Genomic DNA, 22,362 nt, shown 5'->3' with positions numbered 1-22,362 from the left:
TTTCTAGTTAGTGCTTATAGTTTAATTTTCATCTACATTTGTCCGTTTACATGTTTCTGATTTAGGCTTCGCTCACTGACTTCTTTTTTTCTTTTTTCAGTCACTTTGGGTGAAAATATTCACAGTGCAGGTTGACCAAATACCCAAATATACCAGTTATGGTGTTAAATTAAAATACAGTGTTATTAAACTACATACAAATCTGGACGCTTGTTACGTGGAAAGCACCACCAGATGGAGCTGTTTTAAAATATGTGGAAGGACAAAGCAAGTTAGCTGACCTGCGGCAGTGTGAAATGAGAAGTGATGAGAAACTAGATCAAGAAATCTAAGTGTTGAATCAAACACAAACGTAATTAGCTGTCCTGCCAATTTGACTAATTTCTTTTTTTTGAGCACAAAATCTAAATTTGAGTTTTTGGGCTGTAGTATTGATGTGATATATAAATGACATACGCCTATGTATTTGTATTATGAAACAGCAGCGCGTTGTCCATTAATTAGTAGATAAATAAACACGTGCATAGCTGTCAAATAGAGTTACAGGCATTAACGGGGACGGCTGCGTGCGCCAACCCGGATATGGAGTTTTTTTTAACCATCTGTGCCACACAGAAGACGGATTGAAGAACTACATTTCCATGACGCCACTGAAAGAGAGGGCTGTTGCGCAATAAGGTGGGGCTTCGTCTCTCAGTTTGAATCAACAAGTTGCCCAGACAGCGAGACACGCACAGTTAGACAGAGAACCCCATCAGCGTGTCCACCGCTGCAGCGGCAGGTGGTCACTGCGTGCCCCGGTGTTTGATCGCAGTTTGTAAGGCGGATTATTGACATGTTTTCTCCTTAGACCTCGCAGATTCTCGGGAGTAAAATGGATGGAGCAAAATAACTTCTTGAAAAAGCACTCTGTTCTTTTTGCTTCTTTTTAAGAAGGCGAAAAGTGAAGACAACACTTTTTTGCGTATTGGCGTGAGTAAAGCTCTCTGTGTAGAGATCGTTGACAACTAACGTATTCTTTGATTTATTCTTTTATCATTTACATTTTTATTTCATTCAAAAAGCGTCACAGTGCTAATTATGGCATTCGCAAAGTTTAGTAAAATTATCCTAAAGAAGAAGCTGAAGCAGTATGAGCACGTCAGCCGAGACGTGAACCCTAATGACATATGGGAGATAGTTGGAGAGCTGGGAGACGGCGCGTTTGGAAAGGTTTACAAGGTAAGACCATTTAAAACACCTGGCTGCCATTACCTTTGTTCATAGTGTTTTCTTTTTATATCCTATCAATCACGTTTTAAGTTTAGCTTATAGTTTCAACAGAGAAAATGATGCGAGATGTAGCAGTATTGACCATATTTATTTTTAAGTTGTTTCTGGGGTGTGGTGGACTACTCCCTGTCACATGTGAGATGCTTCACCCTCCAAACTTCTTTTGTTTTTGTAAATGGATAGCTATGTAAAGTATGTTGTTAGTCAGGTAGTCAGTCTCAGCTTTTAAGAAGTTCTATCCACATGAACAGTACTGGTGCATCACTAACAATATCATTTTAAAATTTTATTTATTTAAGCACTTTAAGTACACAAATAACACTTGTACTATACATATTCATTGCATACAGAGTGATATATTTTAAGTGCTTATATCTGTTTATTTTGATTATTGTGGATAACGACTTGTTAAAGTTTAAGTAGAACATTGCATAAGATCAAAAAGGTGTGAATGCATGGGAGAATGCTCATTTAATATTTTTCCAAGCATGAGGGCCACAAAAGCAAAAGGTGACTGTTGAAGAGCTGGTTTGTTCAGAGAACTGCATAGTAGTGGAAGGTTGAGTGGAAGGAAAACGTGCGGTGCAATCAGATAGTTGTAGGGGAGTTTTGGGGGAGATTCAGAAAGACATGTCTTCATCTGTTGCATTTTTTTCATCAGCCCACTCCTGTAGAGACGAGAAACATCAGCATTGTCTTGCTGTGCAAGGAAGAAAATGAGTGAAATCTTTACCAGTTGCCAAAACTCTTAGCAAATTTGACATTTTATTTTAAAATCAGTTTCAGTTTGAATGACAAGTAGAGAAGCACCAAAGTCAAGTTGCTTGAGGTCTAGTGTGAAATTCAAAGTCAGTGATGATTTGGGGAGCCATCATCACTGCTGGTGTGTGTCCACTGTGCCAAGTTTAAGCTCTGCACTGCCTCACACCAGGCACTTCATCCTCCCTTCTGCTGACTAACCTCATGGATTCATTGATTAGCCTTTTTTTCTGCAGGCACTTGGCACCAGCCCACACTGCAAAAGTTGTAAATACCTGCTTTAATGACCATGGTATCACTATGCTTGACTGGCCTGCAAACATGCCAAGTGCTAGCAGTGCAGATGAGTTGAAGGCTGCTTATTAAATCAACCTGTGTTTCCTGTAACACCTCAGCAAGGCCACAGGCTCTATTTGGGTTTGTATTAACTGCAATCTTTAATTATGAAAGCAAACAAGTGCTTCAAGTGTATTGCTGTGTTTTTAATCAGTATGGGGCTTTTTTAATCTACCTACTGAAATGCATTACTTGTATTGGCACCTGTATTCATCCTGTCTACACTCAGTCTTTTCTGTGGCTCCATGGTACAAGTCAGCCTAACCGGACAGTGAAAGCCCTTTTCATTAGTTCTGTGCTGCCTTCCAGACCTCAGCAACTGGCAGAGTTTTGGCTTGGAAAACTTATTTAATCTTGACCTGCTGGCATGTCAGTTCGCCTGTGTGAAACGGGGCACAGGCCCTCTGTGTCTGCACAGCCCAGCGGAGCACAGTGAATGCCTTTGACACGGCAGAGGCTGTGTTGGAGGAATTCTGCAATGACTAGAAAAGGCACTTTTTTGTAAGAAAGGAAACACTGCGTGGACATTCAGTTTTTGCTGGACAGGGCGTATGAATTGGAGAAGGTGTGAGGAAGTTAACTGTTCTAAAGTTGACCATTTTTATTAAAACCCTTTAGACACAAGAACTGGTTTTAGGGTGACTGAGAAAACTGATGACAAACCATTTTAAGACTTTAGAGTTCAGTGTAAAGCTAAGAGCAATTCTTCAGTTTTCAGTACTAAAACTTACAAAAAGTTCACAAACCCACTCGAGGAAGAGTAAAGTACCACACTGAAATCCAATCTCTCTCTTATATGTTTATCTTTCCCCATTCAAATTTCAATCCTATTCTTTGGCTTCTGTTTGCTATCATTCTGTGGGTTTCCAAGACAACATCTTCACACCTGCAGCTGTCAGAGGGTTAGGAGGCCGAGTCACTGAGCAGATGATGACCAGAGAAGGAAGTTGTCGTCTCAGGACTGATAACTTCCTGTTGCTGCTCCCAAATCTCAGAATTATTGGCTCATGTGTGGGAGGGGAAGGCCTCATTTGGTGAATTTCATATGTTTTCCATTAAATACTGTGATGGAGGAAGATTGGGTGACAGGGTTGAGGACTGGTTTCCTCAGACTGTCGGGGGTGGAAGTTAGTTGTGAATGTGTGACCTGTGATGATGAAGGCAGAGATCTTTTCTGTGACTGAAACCAAGCAGACATGTTTAACAGCATAATGTGGTTGAGAGTCATCCTCACACAAATTCTTTAAGTTAATGTCACAGCTGGAAAAACAAGAGACAACTTGCTAAAGAGGAGAGTTGGGGACAAATTAAGTAGTGTGTGCAGGAACTTGTTTATAATATAAAATGCTACCAGTTATCACAGAGGTATTTCTTAACACGTAAGTGCAACTTCTGTTTTCTTTTGTTAGAAGCACTATGATGTGTGTAGCTGAGTTCAGAGGTCAACAACAATATTTTTATCTGAAGGCCTTTATTTCTGCAGTCATATTGATTTAGTACAATATCTGTGTTTGGTTAAATATGAATAAAAGTTTTTGATTGTGTAAAGGTCTGCTCTGCCAATAGTAAATTGATTCTAATTTCCCAGTAAGAACAAAATATTTATTTTACTAAAATGGACAATTTCCTTGTCTTTATAACAAATAATAATAATAATAATAATAATAATAATAATAATAATAATAATAATTAATTATAAAACTCATATCCTCAGAAAGAGCTCATAGTTATAGTGGAGAGTGTAAAATCATCCTGGTTTTAGGACAGAAATATCTGTACAAATGAAACTATTGGTAGCTAAAAAATAGTTATAATCTCATTATTCAAAATAAAAACACAATAAAACATGGTGTCAGGATTATTGCATGAAAATTAATCATGGGTATAAATAGCATCATGGTTTTATTTAAATGTGTTTAAGAAATATGCAGAAAGTGTTTCTACAGGCTGGAGGTCATTCACTGTTAGTTAACCCTGCAGTAAAAACTGAGTATGTATTAAAAGTTAATGCATACTCATACATATTAATACATATTAAACTGGAAAACTGCCTAATATTAAGTATAATGAAACAGAAATTTCTATGCAGACCAAGCACTTAATGATGAGTAATATTTTTGAGAAATGTTGTTTTGACAGATTACAATGATGATGATAGAGAAACAGAAATGAGTTAAATATAAAAAAATTAAATAGTTTTTTTTTTTAAATCCACAGTTTAAAAAATAGTTGCAACATTTAACACTTCAGTCTCAGAAATATTCCTGAGCATCTGAGACTTTGCGTTCAAAATTGAGTGTTTTAATATTGCAATTGTCCCAAATGATTATTGGTAATTTGATTTAAAAGGGAATTACTAGCAAATCTAATCACAGTAATCATCAAAACCAATAATTATTTCAGCCATGTAGCTTAAGATAATTTCAAAATACATATGACCAACGTAATATTTGAGAAAATGGATTCAAATCCCAATGAATGAATGATTCAATGTAACTACTAAGAACCCCGACGCAGACTTTATGCCATTTTTGATTCTTAATCATTTATATTGGGACCAGCGATGACGTCACTCTGTGTGTTGCACTGAGTGACATCAGTGCAACAGCTGAATAACATTTTACTATCAATTTAAATACGAAGACCAGATGTTTAGAGTTGTCACTAAAAATTAATATTTAGTATCTTAGCAAAAGGTCTGATTAGCATGGCTAGTTTACTTAGCATCGCTAACTGGAAACATCAGTATGTGTTCTTCTTAAGAACACATAGACCCTCAGCTTAGCTGAGAGGATTGCCGATATTTCCTGTTCTTACGTGATCCAAGACAAAACTGGGAGTCCCCAAAAGGATAAAAATGAGGAACTTTGCTGCAGTAAGTTTCTGGTATTTGCTTAAGTCTCACTCCTTGCTTAGAAGTATCAGCCTAAAGTAAAAGTTAACATTCCATCAAAGAAAAAACTGTTTCAGTTCAAGAAACTTCTTCACACCTTTGGCACTTTTGTTGACTTTATTCCTAAACACTTAAATGATATGGAAAATTTCCAACCGAGTCATTTTTCCTCTGCAGCAACTTCTGCACCGAAGGTTATCAATGCCAGTCTGACCTGGTAGTTCTTAGGTATGATGTGTTCTTTGTCCAGCAATGTGGAAAGCTGTAGGTTAATGCAAAAGGATACTGCAAAATGGCCTTTACCAACTTAAGTATCCTAAATAGAGTTTGAAAGTAATAGAAGACCAACACTTCTAACCACAGTATCTTCAGTCATTAGGATAATGATAGCACTTTGTTTCCACAGCAGAGCAACATTACTGAAGTTTGCCTTTATCTGTTGAAAAGTGATTGAAAGTCAACTACTATCCCCACTGTGGGTTGATGTCTAACTTACTTGGGATGTTTCTCTTTCTACATTGTGCTTTTTGGAGCACGTAGTTCTCCTAAAAGGGAACGTTTCCTTCTCAGTATGCTTTCTTGAGTTATTTTGTGTACTTCTGTCAAAAATATTTTTTTTCCAACTCTTTGATGCAATGATCACTTTTTCTTCCTCATAGTTCCTGTTACTACAAGAATATGTTTATTTTAAATGTACCTTAACGTGTGAAGTAACAACCCTCCCCCCTAACCCACCAACTTCCTGGTGCTTTTTCGCAACATTTTACAACTAAAATCAGGTTTAACCTTTTCACATAAGTAACACCAGCAGAACTACACAGTGAATATCCTGACTTATATATTTGACACATTGGAAATATTATCTGCATACCCAGCAAATAAGATGGCAATAAGTCAGGCATGAAACAGAGGAGTTGTACTCTTCTTCTCACTAATTAATGAGACACATGCCGCTGAGCACACTACCCTGCTGCTGCTGCTGCTGCTGCTGCTGCTGCTGCTGCTGCTGCTGCTGCTAGTGAAACGTATCCATAGACACGCCTGCAGGATGTCAGGATACATTCTTGTCAAATTCCCACTGATCCTCTTGTTTGGAAGAGAAAGAACAGAGCGCGACAAATCTGAGCTTTAACTGTGTTTCTGGTGTCTACAAGCTGGCACTAAAAAGTTAAACTCTAATAATTTAGATGAAATAAAAACTCAGTTTTAAGAGAAAAATGAAACTTGTATTGTGTTAAAGTATATGTTGGTGATGGGGATAAATCATCATATGGACATTGCTACAAAAAGAAAATAGTCATGATTTTATCATGTTTCCCATTTGTAAAAAAGAAACCACTTTAAAGATTGTTACAGATGTTCAAACTGTGTTTTTTTTTATGAAAAGGTGGCAAAATACACATTCCAGTTCAGTTTGTTGTATTTGGGCCTGAAGAAGATCCACCTACCTCAGATACTGGGCTCACAGTGCAAACCACACTAATCACAAATCATGAGGAAGAACAAACAGAATCTGTCAGCAGCGTCACCATTTTGTCTTTTCTTTGGAATAATAAAATAATTCTGTTTTCTCTCTAGCTGGAGAGGCACCATAATCCTCCCGACCCCACTAGGGACAAGGGTGTGCAGAAAATGGATGGATGGATGTTTTCTCTCTCTCAGCCATGCAAACATTACTATGTCAAAACCTCTTTTGACAGGAAGGCTAAAAAAAACAACAAGTTTGCTGTTCTTGCATTTTTGGATGTTTCTGCTTTTTAAGAGGAATCTGTACTGGTAGACCAATAATATTCCCAACACATCCAGTTGACCACAAAATCCATTAATGCATCTCTTGAATCATTATGTACATCACTCTTATATTAAAGACAGTTTTTTTTAAGAAGAGGAATGAAATCGTCATCGTTATGATTGTTGGCTACACTTGTTTGTTGTTTGTATGTTGTAGGGAACCTGGACGTCCTCAAGACATTATGGGGTTGTTAACTTTGGTAATCTTTCTGTTACAGACAGTACAACATAAACAACTTAAAAAACATGGACATTTCCTGTTAGATCTGCTGTAGAGTGAAAGAGAAACCGAACTGAGTGAGAGAAGTGGGGGGAGTCAGATTTCGACATCCTCTTTGTGTGAAGCTTGTGATGCTTCAGAACATGGCAGTACCATTTAAGCGCTTGTGAGGGTCTTCATTTCTGTTTGAAAGTTTGGGCTTCCCTTGGTCTAATCTCAGTGGAGCAGCTGAACTTCTACAGACTGATAAGAACCAAGCTGTGTGGGTGGGGTGTCAACATGATGGGAGCCCCCCATGGGCCATGTGATCACATTATTAAGGTGCTTGAAAAACAACTTTCCATCTACATCTGGTACTTTAATCATATTGCTAGGAAGCTGTAGGTGTTAGACAGTTGGAGGATTAACTCATATCAGCTTCAACGCAACTTGTTTTTGTTCCAACATATTTTTGCATTCTTTTCACCCCACGTTGTCGTCACGCCAGTTTCCTGTCAGATGGTTTGGCTGAATAATCTTGCTTTACCTGTCTGAGCTTGAGGTTTTGCTCCACGCTCTAACTACGAGCTTGTAATTACTCCAGTGTTTCGCTCTTTACGTGGGCTGTGAGCAGGAAGTGTTGCTCATCTGTCATGAGATTTATGGTTTTAGAACTCCACGGTGTGATGACTTATTAAAATATGGCTGCAGTTTCCTTTAAGCTAGTGAACAAATCATCGTTTCCACACTTTGTTGACCTGATTTTTTTGTTTTTGTAAGTTGCTGCATCAAGGTTCACTGTGGGGCATTTCTCTACACTGATCAAAACTTTCACATCCTAAAGACAGATTGCTTCATTTCAGGGTGTGTTTTTGGTGAAGGCCTGAGCCTAACAATGTGACATGCTTCACGCCCAGGATGCCTGTGAAAGCAAAAAATGTGTTCAGATGTAGTCAGCAGCTTGACTAAGAGAGGAAGAAGAAATATGTGAAACCGTTTTTGTATACTTCAAGCAGCAAAAGTGACATTTTCTCAAAGAGCCGTAGCAACAGGGCTGAGTGTGTTTAAGCTTGGGGTTAGCCGTGAGATCAGGCATCAAGATTGTGTTTCCTCTTACATCTCAAGGTGAAAGTTAAGTGGCAGTTTGAATGTCTTGAAGCAATATTTGTTTTCTGTGAAGTAGTTCTTGAGTAAAACAACCTGTGTTTAATTCAAGTTTAGATATACAATACCCCTTTGACAAATAAATAAAAAAGCAAACTAATTTTATATTTTAGCACAGCAGCACAACTTTTACAAAGGAACCATGAGAAAAATCCATTTATTAATTTGATTGTGTTTATAGGGAAGATTGTAATTTATTTAAACTGCTGGTGCCTTTAAAATTGTGAAGCCCAACAACTCCTATAAATAAATATTACTTTATTTATAGGAGTGATTTAAGTAATTCTACTTTTTAAAGTTGCTCTGTGCTGCTAGGAACTCTAATAATATTACTTATCAAAGATCAATTTTTCTTAGTTAGATGAAAATAAGCAACGTTAAGTCAGGAAATGGCAACAAATGTATGGTTACCTGCCTCAACTTGCCCACAGCTGCAGTCAGAGCGATAGTATCGTAGCCTGACGTCGCGAGTGTCTGCTCAGTCTCCCCCTGCTTGGAAAAACCAGCGTTCATATCAAAGTAAAGTGTGAAACTCAAAAGTAATCTGAGAAGTGAATATAAGCAATGAAAACACCAACACATTGCTGGGTTCATGAACAAAAGCCAAGCTTTGGAAGAAGCTCAGTGTTCAGTTTTTTGGGAGTCTTTTTAGATCACATTTACATTTGCTGTCTGCGTTTTAGAACAAATGTTCATTTTTAAAATTTTCACAAATCTGTTTTAATTTACATGTTTACTCAGTTATTAAGTCCTGAACTATACGAATGGTTTCTGCCTACAAGTATCGTTTACATGTGTGGATATTTGATATATAGGATATATTGAGTCACTAAAGTGGTAGAACTCTTGCTGCGTGTATCAGACCAAAATCTCACATTAACCAAAAATAATACAATTTCTTGTGTTAGAGTTTTTTAGTATGCCATGAAGTGAGTTTTAAAGATAACATTTTTCTACTAACTAGAACAAATTTTATTTGTTATTCAAGAAGCGCAGTGTGTTCTTGTTTTACTGCTGTCCTGCTCCACAGAGTCTGTTTCAAGAATTTTCTCTAAATTCAAGCAGATAACTCACATTTGAAGAAGAATGCAGCAGAGAGACAGTTTTGGAAACTTTATCAGCCTGGAGTGTTTCCTGCTCCCGCTGGGACGCGGTGGTGGGAAAGCTTGCATGATGCTTACAGCCAAAATTTAACTTTTTGCACAGTTATTGTAAAGTATTGTGGTTTCTTCTTTGCAGAAGTCATAAGGGGTTAAAACAGGCAGGAGTTTCTGAAAACTGTCAGCAGGTGATTGTCCAACCTGGAGACAGCTGAAAATTAAAATGTTTTTTTTATTTTATTTTTTTAACTCTATAACCTCCCTGCTGCAGGGACACTGAAGCATTACTACAAACATTAACTGATCACCTTCATTACAAAGCTGGAGAGATGTAGAAAAAAACCTCATTCTGGACTTTGTATTCTTGTACAAATATGGCATTTGACACAATTGTAACAGACAGAGACAAGTAGCTACCTCTTTAAATAAACAGGTTTTCTATATCCAGGTCAGTCATTTAACATTGTTACTCTTTTGAAAGCAAGGGCTTTACCTCTATGGATGCCTGGTGTCAGAGGTGATGAAGGCACTAAGCTGCATTCCTCCTTTCAAACATGTGGTGAGAGCCTCCAGAGGAGGGGCAGTTAACAGGTTTATAATGGGGCAAAGGTCTATCTTGCTCACGTTATTCACCCTGAAGGAAGCTGTGTGTTTTGTCCTAAGCATAACTAAGCAAACAGGCTGAAAATACACATCAGCATGTGGTATGCTTGTAGAACCTGGAAGGGACTGAACTTTGTGTGTTCTCTTTGTTGTGTTGGGGTTTGATTTGTCTCTTTAGACGTTTATATGGACAAAGATTTCATTAGAAGGTTTATATGAGAAGCTGGTGGTTCAATTATGTTACGTTTGTACATTTTGGGTCAGGAATGTTTGATGCCTCAGCTGGAGGCTCATCCATCCATCTGCTTTTAACACCTCCTCAGTTTTTATCAATGACTCTGCTGACAGGCTCAGTGTTGATGCTGTTTCTCAGCTTGATTCATTTAAAAGGATCATGCCTGACAAAGAGTGTAAACAGATGGCAGCCATGGAGTGTGATGGTGGAGGCCTTTTGTACGAGTCTGAGCTGGTCATTACATGCAGTACATTTGTCTGCTGACACATGGACCAGCATCACCTGCTTTTACAGCCCACCCTTTCAGTGGGCATGTAGTGAAAAGAGACGATTGCATTTAAATGATAATAACATTGAACAAAACTTTGCTGTGGGCTGACGTGCTGCAAAGGCATAAAATAAGAGGTTAGAATTTTAGAAGGAGTTCTTTCCAAAAAGTATAGAAACAGACATGGAGATGATCAGAAAACAGATGACTAATCTTTTAATTTTTGACGCAGAAGGCTTCAGTCCTTGATGCACTAAACGGCTGATCAGAAATCCAAATTATCCTTTTTTTGTCTTTGAGTAATATGACTTGGAGAAAAAACTGTTGTTATATATTGACATTGATCCAGCTCAATTTAACACAAGATGATGCCTAAAAGCATGCATGTTTAAGAAACACTTCTGTATGCAATTGTCTATGATCATGGTTAATCGCTTTCAAAATAATATTTAACCTTTAAGAAGGAAAGAGATGAGATCCATCTTCTAAATGGCCTTATTTTTCCTGATTTATTGATGCTTCACTGCAGAAGAGAAGAGAAAACAGATTTTTGGCCCACAGCCAGCATCTAGAATCTCATTTCTCAACCAAAAGACAAACTCAACTGGCAGATGAGATCCTGAATGATTGGCATGTGGAGTTTCACTGTGTTAAAGGAGCATTTCTTGTCATTGTCACGTCTTTCTGCGAAACGAACTGCATTCTGGACATATTAGAACAGCAGCTCTCTGTTGCAAGACCATTGGTGTTAAACTGGTCCGCCTGCAGTCCAGACGTTTGAATCTCGAAAACATTTGGTGGTTTTAAGAGTAACTTTAAATAAACAACTGGAATTGTTGACCGACTCAGTTGAGCAAGTCAAGAAATTTAGAAAGACCACAGATGATCTGATACCCAGACAAATCTTTTCTTATGGCAGTTTGCAAAAACCAACTTACAGTAAGTCAGTTAGAAGAGTAAGAAGAGTAAGAAGAAGGTCCATTGAGAAACCATGGAAACTGGTTTCAAACAAAGCCAGAGATTGTTGTAGGAGTGAAGAGTCTGTGGGTTTGAAACGGGACTGTTGTTTTCTCTTGGGATGCCTGCAAGCAGCTACAGCATACAGTCAGCTGGAGCTCTGCTCCCTCAGGACTGTTCATCTTAAATAACCTGCCTCCATCCTTCTGCAGCAGTTTGGATTCTACAGTCATGTCCTTTTTACCGCTCTGCCCTTAATGAACCAGCATCAAGTCACTTGCGTATTGACGTCAGAAAGCCAGGAGATCCGTTTTGAGATGCACTGAGGTGTTTAAGTGTTCCTTCCTCTCTCTGAGTATTATCACTTGCTAAGGTTCACATACAAACATGCATCTTTGTATTTTATACTTGAGGGGCCCGTTTGACGTCACACATTCCCCTGAGCTACCTAAACACAAGAGGTCGTGAATCTGCTTCCCAACTTCTTCGCTCCGACTGCCCTTCAGTCACCAGAAGGCCAGAGGCACATTCCTCAGCCTTGTTACCACTGAGATGTTAACGTGTGTGCTGAGGTTCTTTTGAACATGTGTCAAGGAGTTGAGCAACAGTCTTCTCTGATTTGGGAATAAAAAGTTGTAAACTTCCATAAGTTAAAGGATCTTTGGTTTGTTCATTCTGAAACTTTCCATGGAGCCTGGCAGCAGCTGAGTTCTGGACCTTCTTTTAACCGGATGGACATCAGCACTGTCTGGTCCTGCTGATATACCCCTGCAGTTTGCTTAGGCTCACTGCATAGACGCAGAGCTGCGATATTAGCAGTGCAGTGAAAGTGTCACCGTCTCTTTGTCTGCTGTTGAGACCTGACCAACTGACTGACAGTTTGATGGTTGGACTGCCATCCTGTTGACTCACCCTGCGGGTTTCTCTCTGATGAGGAGGCGCTGAATGGCTGCTCTGGAACACTCACTTACTACACTTTTGTGCACAACTCGTGTGCACTCAAAGTCATGGCATAACATGAAGAGTGTGTGTCACTGAGAGTGTGTTTGTTCAGATGTTTTCCCACAGACCCTGCGAAGCATGGAGGCATTAAGCCACACCAGACTGTTTAGTCTGTGGAATTCCTCCATGTCTGTGGCTGGACATGTAGACCCAGAAACCTGCATTATTAAATTCTTATAGTTTCTGTCAACACCAATAAACTTTCTGCCAAATAGTTGAATTATTTTTTTGGCAGTGAAAAGAATAATGAACATACTGTTTTAAAAAGCTCTATTGATAAGAATTTATTTGCAAATTTTTGTTTGGAGTTTATGAAACCTTTAACATTTCAGTTCATTCAGATTTTTCTTTTGAAAACTATAACAAGACCAGATGAGAATTGTGTATAAATATCTTCTAGGCTTTTTGGGACAAGTGGTCATTATTTAAATTATGAGCAGAAGTGATGTCATTTTGTAAGAGAGCAGCTCCAGTTTTAAACAAATATGTACCTGAAGAGCTGACTGTTTATACCAGTTTATGTACAAATGATCTGTAATTAATAGAGGATATAGATCCTTAGCGTAACCCTGAGATTTTTAAATGACTGACATTCCAAATCTGTTGTGTTTAACAAACGAGAAGTTGGAAGCCCAGAAGGAAAAACAAATCTCCTTAATTTTACTTAGTTTAGACTTCCTGTTACCTGCTAGTGCTGAAAATGATCCCGTTCCTATTTTTCTGTTCCACATATATTTCATCTTTGACTTTGTGATGGTCGTAGATGCCGACAACAAAGTTGCAGCTCTAAACATGGAGTTCCAACTGCAGAATCACAATAGGCCGTCTGTCCATAACATCCCATCAGCCTGCATTCACAACATACTGTCCTTCACATGATGCTCATCTCGGTTCATTCTGTATGTCTGACTCACTGATTTATCTGCTTATGTTTACCAAGAATTACTGGTATGCCTTTTATCATTTCTTTCTTTTTGATGGTTCCTGTTTGTGTTTCCTTGAGAAGTGTGCTGTGTCTTTAGATGTTAATCCACATTTTAATTGCTTTTGGTGAATCTCGATTTATTCTAGGAATTAGGAGCAGGTCAATGAGTTTGTTATTCTGTAAAAAGTTCATAGTTCTGTTTGTTTTTGTTTTTCTTTTTGATATGTTGATAATGATACTATTCATTTGATTTTTGATATTTCATTCCTTTAATTTGGAACATAAACATATGTTCACTTTTAGTCACAGCCACACCCTGAAGCCTCCATAATTTGATGTTTTCTGTGGAAATGTAAGAAAAGTGACTCAATTGCAGACATCTGAAATTCTTGATCTCACATGATTAACTGAGTGGAAGAAAACTTACAGTTGATTTTAAACAACAAGAACTGTAGCTATTGACTGAAGTGCAATAATTCTGCTTTAAAGGTCTGAAGTGACTTGTGCTCATTGAAATGAATGTTTTGTCCATTTTTTGCAGGCCTGTAACAAGGAGACTGGAGTTCTGGCTGCAGCCAAAGTGATTGAGACAAAATGTGAGGAGGAGCTGGAGGACTACATGGTGGAGATTGACATCCTGGCTAAATGTGACCACCGCTACATCGTCAAGCTGCTCGATGCGTTTTACTATGATAACAAACTCTGGGTATGTTGATGTTTCATCTGTTTTATAATTTTGCTCCTCTGTGTATGATTCTCAAGCAAATGGGATCTGTTGTTTGCAAACGTCCCAATCGTTTAACTGAGAAGTGCCTCTATAGCAGTGCTCTGGAAAACAGGAGGATTATTCATGAAGTTGATCACGAGAACTTTTCTTACTCATTTTTTCTTATATGCAATAACTATTTTGAAAAAATGTTGCATGCTTTAAATAATTCTTGAAAAAGCAGCTGATTGCAAAACTATTCCAATCACTTATCGTTTTTTTTTTCATAAGAAAATCTGAAAAGCGTGTGTCCTACTGGTGGAGTTAGCGTACTGTGTGTTCTTTTATCTTTAGTGTAATTTAGTGATTTTCTTTCATAATAGCCATATTTTTAGAGTAGATGTGTAATAGTTGTCCTGTCAAAATATTCTCCCACTTTACATGTGGATCTCTGCAGCTCCTCCAGAGTAACCCTAGACCTCTTCTCTGATAAATGCTGTATCCAACTGATGTTTAAATTTTGGTGGGCAGCCATCAGTTGTTAGGTTTGCAGAAATACCGTAGTCTTTTCATTTTCAGATGATTGATTGAAAACTGCTTCGGGAGATTTTCAAAGCCTTGGCTGTTTCTCTGTAACATACCCATACGCTAGAGTGCTGCCCTGTCTGCTGGTCCTGATGATTTCAGTGTTCTCTAACAAATCTCTGAGGCCTTCACAGGACAGCCAGATTCATGCTGAGATTAAAAACATCAGTAGACTTTGTTGACTCATTAGAAAACGTCTGAAGGCAACTGGTTGCGCTGAATTTTAACTAGGAGAGTCAGATTACAGGTGCTGAATAGTTGCTGCACCATACTTCTAATTTTTGAGTTGTTGATCTTTCACATAAAATCCTGATCTCAAAGGAAGCTGTTCTTTTTGCTGCTCCACCTCACCTTGAGTCCAATTCTGTCTAAACAGAATATGAACAGTTCAAATTCTGATTTGGAGTTGCAGTTCGTCCCCAGGGTAGCGTAATGTTTCAGAGATGATCCCACCCTCACCCTGATGTTACTGCAAGAAAGATCAATTTCACTTGAGTGTTTTCTGCTCTTCAGTCTTCCCTCATCTCCACACTCACTTTGAGTCCAGATGAAACAGTTCTTGCAATCCTCCTGCTGGCCAAAGCAAATAATGGTGACCTCATGTTGGAACACAACCTTGCATTATCTGAAGAACTGCATTACAGGGTCAAGTCTAAAGATAGTAATGAACAGAATTTCCTTTTTTGGAGGAACTAAATAAACAAAAACAATATTTTCCCCTAAAGCATTAAACATTTCGCTAAACGCAGTAATGGTGCAATAGGCATTGACAAGTTTTCATAGATGCAACACAAAAAAGGTTGTGTGTGATTCTATATTCAGTGATATTATTATTTGAAGTTTTAAGTAAAATAAATGTTGAGATGCATTCCCATGTGGATGACAGAGTACTCGGGTCTCTGTGTTCACATAATTGATATTAAACTTTCAGCTTATCTCCTTTAATAAAGCTGCATGGTGGATACTGCCCTGCAGTTGCTATATCTCTGTGCCTGAGACGCCATGGAGGCTCATTTCAACCCGACCTTACATCTGCAGCAACGCAGAACACAAAAACCTTTTCAGCTCACACAGCGCCCTATTTTGCAACCCTTATAATTATTTGCACTGTTGCATTATCTCTCATAGAAAAACTGAGTGAGAGATGGCTGCTTCTGTGTTTTTAATTCAGATGTTCTGCACATTCTGATGCAGAACATCAGAATGTGGTTCATACAGACCTACATCCATCCTGATGTTGATCGTTGGAGCTGTCAGCAGATGAACCATCATTACATTTAAGATCAAAATTCCCACATGTAAATATGTTCTGTGTTTGGCTGACCTCATTTTCATAATTTATTGGAGTTTATAACTAGAACCGAAGTGGTGGAATTTACAATAGTTTCCTCTTGGAGGCACGTTTACTACACAATAAATGACAGTCATTTTTAAAGGAACTTTGCGAGATGAAACATTTCGCAGCGGATTCACACAGTAATGACAAAGTTGTTTCAAACATACGCTGGAATGATTTCTGAATACGGAAGAAAACAATCAAAAACTTTTAGGTCAACTTTCAAAACCGCACAAATGAGACGTGTTTCAATGCTGATCTGGATGTTAGACATGACCTGAGCTGTACCTCTACATACAGCTGCATTGAGTTTTGGTCATAGCTGAAATTCCAGAGTATTGAACGTAAACCCTCCCCATCAGACAGTTTATACTGCTATGTCGGATATACAAACATCCCCTTTTTGTTGCATTTAAACCACATACTTCCTGTGGGTTTGTGTGTCTGCATTAGAGTTACAGCTTTTGCTTCACTGCCTTGTTTCTAAGTTGTTTTCAGATAAAACATGACTTAGCATTGCTAATTTAGTAAAAGTCTGACAACTTATTATAATCTGTGAAAATGTTCATTTTGAGTTTGAGGCCTTAGTAACCCTGCAGCTGGGCAGGGTTCACTGCTGGACTTTAATATGGACCCACCCGTTCTGCTTTCCACCTCGTATGAGAAGGTCGAGAGAAAGGAGGAGGAGAAAAATCTGTTTGTTCTACCTCAGGAAACAATCTGATCTTGAAGAAAGCGAAGTGGCGTTCCCCAACAGTGTGAGAAAAATAAGGCCTTTAACATGGTGCTGACATCAGCGAGCGATGAAGAACGAACAGAGAGAGGAGGAGGATGGAGGTGAAGAGCAGGGCAGAGAAGAGAACAACGGCAGAACCACAAACAAGAGCTCATCAGTTAACTCACTGATGACACCAAAACAAATTCAGACTTTTGCTGCCTGAGTGAGATTGTTCAGTTTAAACCACATGCTATGTAAAAAGGTCAAAATTACAAAGATGCAGTCTGAAGACAATCAAAACCAAATAAAAGTTGTATTGAGCCTCCATCAGCCAACACTGTTAAAATTGTCTCCAGAGTTTTGCTTTAATTTTGAAACTCTAAAGATCTGTCCCTCCTTTGATGTTTTAACAAACTCTAGGATGGAAACAGTTAAGTTTATCTTCCACTAGTGATCATCTTTGTAAATTGTGGTCACTTTTGCCGCAGACCGTTCTCATCTGCTGTAAGATGAAGTCTAACACTTGTTGCAGTCACTGTTGGTTTCAAGCCTTTTGAGAAATGTTTTAATAGATACTTTTACTATGCAAAAGTTGTCAATACTTTTTTAGAGTCGTGTTAAAAGTTGCTTCCATATAATATGTTACTACAGAAAGAGCTGTTGTACCAAATGCCAATTCTCATAATTTAAATTGTGATTTGCACTCTGTAGGTCAAAGGTCAGTCTCTGCCCTGAGTGAAGGAGTTAATTAACTTTGTGTATTAGTAATGTTTAGATGGAGGGACTGGGGCCCTGCTTGCCCTCCTGTGGATGCTGCTCTGGTCTGGCATGATGAAGAAAAACCTGAGTCAAACACAAAACCCCTTGGTTTATCACTCTGTGTTCTGACCCCAACCTGAGGTTATGAGATATGGATCTAAGCCAAAAGATTCGTGTCTCAGAATCCCAGATACAAAAGGCTGAAGTCGGCTCCCTCTGCAGGAAGACTAGGCTCAGTTTCAGATATTCGGTGAGGAGGTCTAAACAGCTTCTTTGTTTTGAAATGAGTCATTACTGAGTCGGCTTGGCATTTGATCAGGATGCTTCATGGCATCTTTGCGTGGAGGTTTTCTGGGTGCATTTCCAACCAGGAGGCAACACTAAGGCACAACCAGAACCTGCCTGGAAAAGACTGGGGGTTGTAAAATGAGCTGGAGAATGTCATTAGGGAGAGGGATGTCTGGGTTTCCCTCCTGGACCTGCCATCTCCATGACCCAGTCTCCAAAGGTAGAAGAACATGGACTGATGGACTAATGAATAAGAATCACAGACTGCATGTGGGCTGCAGCCAGGCTGGATGCTGATCTCCCCGTTCTGCTCTTCCTTCCCTGTCCAACCATAACCTCTCATGTGGATCTCATCACTTTGCCGTTTAGATGCAATGTTAGTAGCTCAGTTTAAATTCTATAAAAACACATTCGGTCTTCTGTCAGGAACAACATCACTAGTCTGACTTAAATGACAGAATTTCCCTGCATGTTTTGCCCTTGGTTTGTCTGTTACTCAAATATTTCCATAATAATTCCCTACTGACTTGTTTAATGCACTAAATAATCAGCTCATTTTTAATTTCCAAAAATGTTAGACATTTGAGTTTGAGCAAAAAAGTGAGAAGACGTAGGTTTTCAGCAGGATGCATGTTTACCCTTCTACTCAAAAATGCCAAGTTATTTTAAGAGATTCCCAAATTAGAAACATGCATATAAGGAAAACATTAGCTTTTTACCAAATCCTTAAAGTTGGTTTACTTAGCTGCCATGTAAAGAAGAAACAGAGTTATTGAGTGTCTGCAGTGCAATTTGGCACTTTATTTTTTATTTGTGTGATCTTAGAAAGGCTCAGGACAAATTGGTGGATAGTTGGCTCCAGTTTATGCACTTTTAGAAACATTTAGCTCCAGACCTTTTGAGAAGACACGGTTCACTGAACAGTTTCAGCACTGCAGCAAAGGATTACTTTGTTACTGTGGATCTCTGGACTTACTCTGTGCTGTGTTGTCATCTTTTTTTATTCTTGATTGCAAGTTTTAAAGAAGGTCTTTGTTGCTGAATGGCCTTTTATGTTCCTTTCACCTCAGAGAAAATTAGGTGGGAAATCACTGTGAAGCTGCTAAGTGGTGAAATTGTGGACAATACAGAGTCAGCAAAGTCTGCTCTTTCTATTTTACTGCTCTAAATGTCTGTAAGGCTGCAGAGATGCCTTAAAAGATAAACGATAAAAACAAAAGAAGAAATGACTTTAGCAGAGCATTACATTCTACCAACTTTTAGTGTAAATCTACTGACTTGTTGCATGTAGCCGATATCATCAACTAAAAAATGGATCCTGCATATTAATATTTAAGCCCGATTCCTTTACATCCAATCTCCCGATTGCTCAACTTTAGGTTTTCCTGTGTGTATCAGAGAAAGATTTAGTTGCTGTTCCACCCACAGTGGGTATGCTTTGGAAGCAGCTTGACCAGTTGGGGCACATTCTTGTCCAGAGAGCAGCACGTCACCCTGAATTCCTCTGGGTGGGGACGACCAAAACAAAAATTATATGTGTAGCAATGTTTCTTCCTGCTACTTGCATTGAAGGAACAGAAGATTTAAAGCTTGGGTGGTATGGCGAGCTAAGAATTTAAATATTTTCTACCACAGTTGTTCTCATGCTTTTTATAACTTTGATTGTGTCACACTCTTTCACTTCCTCACAAACACAAAAGGTTTAAAGGATAGGTCCATTGGTACAGCATCTTAATGACACAATGTAAATATTAATTTCATTTCATTTACAAGCTGACACTTCAGAATTTGAGGTTGAGAGAAAAAAAAACACGTCTAAAACTTTAGAGGTAACTGGAATCCAGAAAAAGTCCATCTTTCCTACTTTCATCTCATTACAGTTCATACATTTCACCTTGTGAATAAATAATATCAAAACTTCCTCTGAAGGTGGTTCAAGATAAAATGATGGGAATCCAAAGAGACTCATTAGACTGGAACTTTCACATACATTTATACATTATTATTATTATTATTATTATTATTATTTTATTATTTACAAAAACATTTAGTAATTCACCTTTTTTGTAATACATAGGAGCTTTTTTTAAAGCATATGTATCTTAGTGTAGTTTGTCAGATAAAAAGCATTTCTACCAGTTGCTGTGTTTGACTACCTGTAAATTAGTTTTTGGACATGACCAGTGTGAACAGCGATGTTTCTGGGTCCAGTATCTGGTTTTGGTGTATCTCTGCGTACTTTTTGTTGCTTTTATTAGGCTTGGCTGAAACTCCACTCCTTGTGCCACAGTGATGCTTTGACAGTGTTGCCATAGCAGGTAGGGACACTGTAATTGTGTGAGGATGAGATAACATCACAGGTATGTTCCATATTTACCTAGGCTTGATCTCTGGACACTGGAAATCAAAGTATCAGTTATATTCTATACTTGAACACCAACTGGTACATATATGATAGATATACTTTGCAAAAACAATATTAGTTTGTTTGCTTGTTGCTTTTTGGTTAAAACATGAGCTTCTTATAAAAACCTTCAACACATACTTCACTCTAAATGCAACACTACAGCTGTAAAATTAATCTAAAGTGTTTCATAATTTATATTTTGTCCCTAAATAACATTTCTAAAGCACATTTGAAAAAAAAAAAAAAAAAAACTACTACTAAGCTTAGCATAAAATGAAAAAAAAAAGAATTAAAACAAATGAAATCAATGTAGAATTGAAATGAAACAAAAAGGAAACTTGAATTAAAGCAGTGAAGAAGCATAACACCATTATATATCTGTCATAAAACACAATTCAAACTACGCTGAAGCAAAAGCCGCATGAAATGCTGGAGGAGGTCCTACAAACAGGCCTGAACTAATTCATGTCTATGTTTTTGTATTAAACTTTAATTCCCTGGTTCAGTGTCCTGACATATTTTCAAAATGTAAACACTTTTCCTGGGATGATCCCATAGATGGGTCACCTCAGAGGTGTCTGGATTTCCCTCCTGGTCCAGTTTCCTCTGTCACTCAGTCACAGGCAAATGAAAATGCTTGACTCAAATTTTCCTATTAGTTTTGCTGTATGAAATCTGTTTGCATGCATTTATTCAAAGTTTATCTCTTCCCTCACAGATCATGATTGAATTCTGCGCTGGAGGTGCTGTGGATGCTAACATGCTTGGTAAACTCTGTTCTTTTTCTCACCTGTGCTGATCTCTCAGTAGAAATGTTTTATTGTAGCTACTCTTCATGTTTATCCCTGTAATAATAATGTTTAAATTAATTTCTGGCTCTGCATAGCTCAACACAGTCAGACTTATTGGGGGTCCTTGAGTGTGGGAAACCCCCTCTGCCTGTTTTCGTTGGATAATTCCCCTCCTAATAACCCAGTGTGCAGCTCTGTGAGGCTAACCAAACACAGACAAAGCAGAATAAAGTCTGTGGGCCTCCATGTCCTTATGTGTGACGTCTTTATTGTTTTTTTTCTAATCTGGCATTACTTATCCAGCAACGCCATCTGATCTGAAATCACAGGTTTACCTTGTGATGTTTTCTCCCATGGTAGTCACACAGTAGCTCAGTCCTCAAGACTTAGTTTAATCATGATACTTCGCAGACTACACACACACTTTGAGGGTCTCCCTGCAGGTCTAAAAGCTGCTTCATTTTATTTTTACTTCTGGTCTTTGCTCTATAGTGAAGCTGTGTATCTCTTCTCCTTTGCCGTTTGTCAGAGTTGGATCGTGGACTAACTGAGCCACAGATCAGGGTGGTCTGTCGGCAGATGTTAGAGGCTCTAAACTACCTCCACCATATGAAGATCATCCACAGAGACCTGAAGGCTGGAAACGTCCTCCTCACCCTCGAAGGGGATATCAAACTGGGTAAGGGTTCGATCGTTACTCCTTTCAATGTTAGTTTGATCATTTGAGTAATACTAGAAATCAATGTCTTTGTCACTGTTTTGCCAAGTGCCAACTTGCACTGCAAGCAAATTGTTGGTATATTTTGTACATTTTGTCATGTTACAACCTCAAACTTATCAGACATTTTTATAACAGACCAGCACAAATTAGGCTAAGGTGTACTTTTAAAGAAACTAAAAGTATTGGCCATTCTTTTTTGGAAAAAGCTCAAGCTTCGTCAGATTGAATGGAGGATGTCTGTGAACATCTTCCCCAACATCTCCATGGTGGAGATGGTGTAATCAGGGATGATGTGCAATGTCAGTTTCCCACCATACAGGGCAGGAAGTTCAGATTTGCTTACACCTCATTTGTCTGCACATTTGTCTTGTTCTGCATGGCTTCTGGCAAACGGCACATCACATAAATAAAGCTCAGATTTGTGGAGTGCCACACTGTTACAATTCTCCCACCTGAGCTGTGGATCCCTGCAGCTCCTTCAGAGTTATCCGGGCCTCTCGGCTGCTTCTTTGTTCATATTATGTTGTTATTCCATCAGATAAAAATC

The 22,362-nt window shown here is 38.5% G+C and overlaps 1 protein-coding gene across 1 annotated transcript in view; it reads left to right on the top strand.

Annotated features, from left to right (window-relative positions):
• Positions 1–733: 733 nt before the first annotated feature.
• Positions 734–22,362, top strand: part of stk10 (serine/threonine kinase 10) — a 39,553-nt gene continuing 17,924 nt past the window's right edge. Inside the window, exons 1-4 of the mRNA XM_007562054.2 lie at positions 734–1,221; positions 14,046–14,210; positions 21,022–21,070; positions 21,624–21,773. Coding sequence (XP_007562116.1) covers positions 1,081–1,221; positions 14,046–14,210; positions 21,022–21,070; positions 21,624–21,773 — 505 coding nt within the window. The 5' untranslated portion in view covers positions 734–1,080. The remainder of the gene's footprint in view (positions 1,222–14,045; positions 14,211–21,021; positions 21,071–21,623; positions 21,774–22,362) is intronic.

Source organism: Poecilia formosa, unplaced genomic scaffold (assembly GCF_000485575.1).
Source record: "Poecilia formosa unplaced genomic scaffold, Poecilia_formosa-5.1.2 Scaffold133, whole genome shotgun sequence".
Lineage (NCBI taxonomy): Eukaryota > Metazoa > Chordata > Actinopteri > Cyprinodontiformes > Poeciliidae > Poecilia > Poecilia formosa.
The sequence above is the reverse complement of the archived record's forward strand: the minus strand, read 5'-3'. Positions and strand labels throughout refer to the sequence as shown.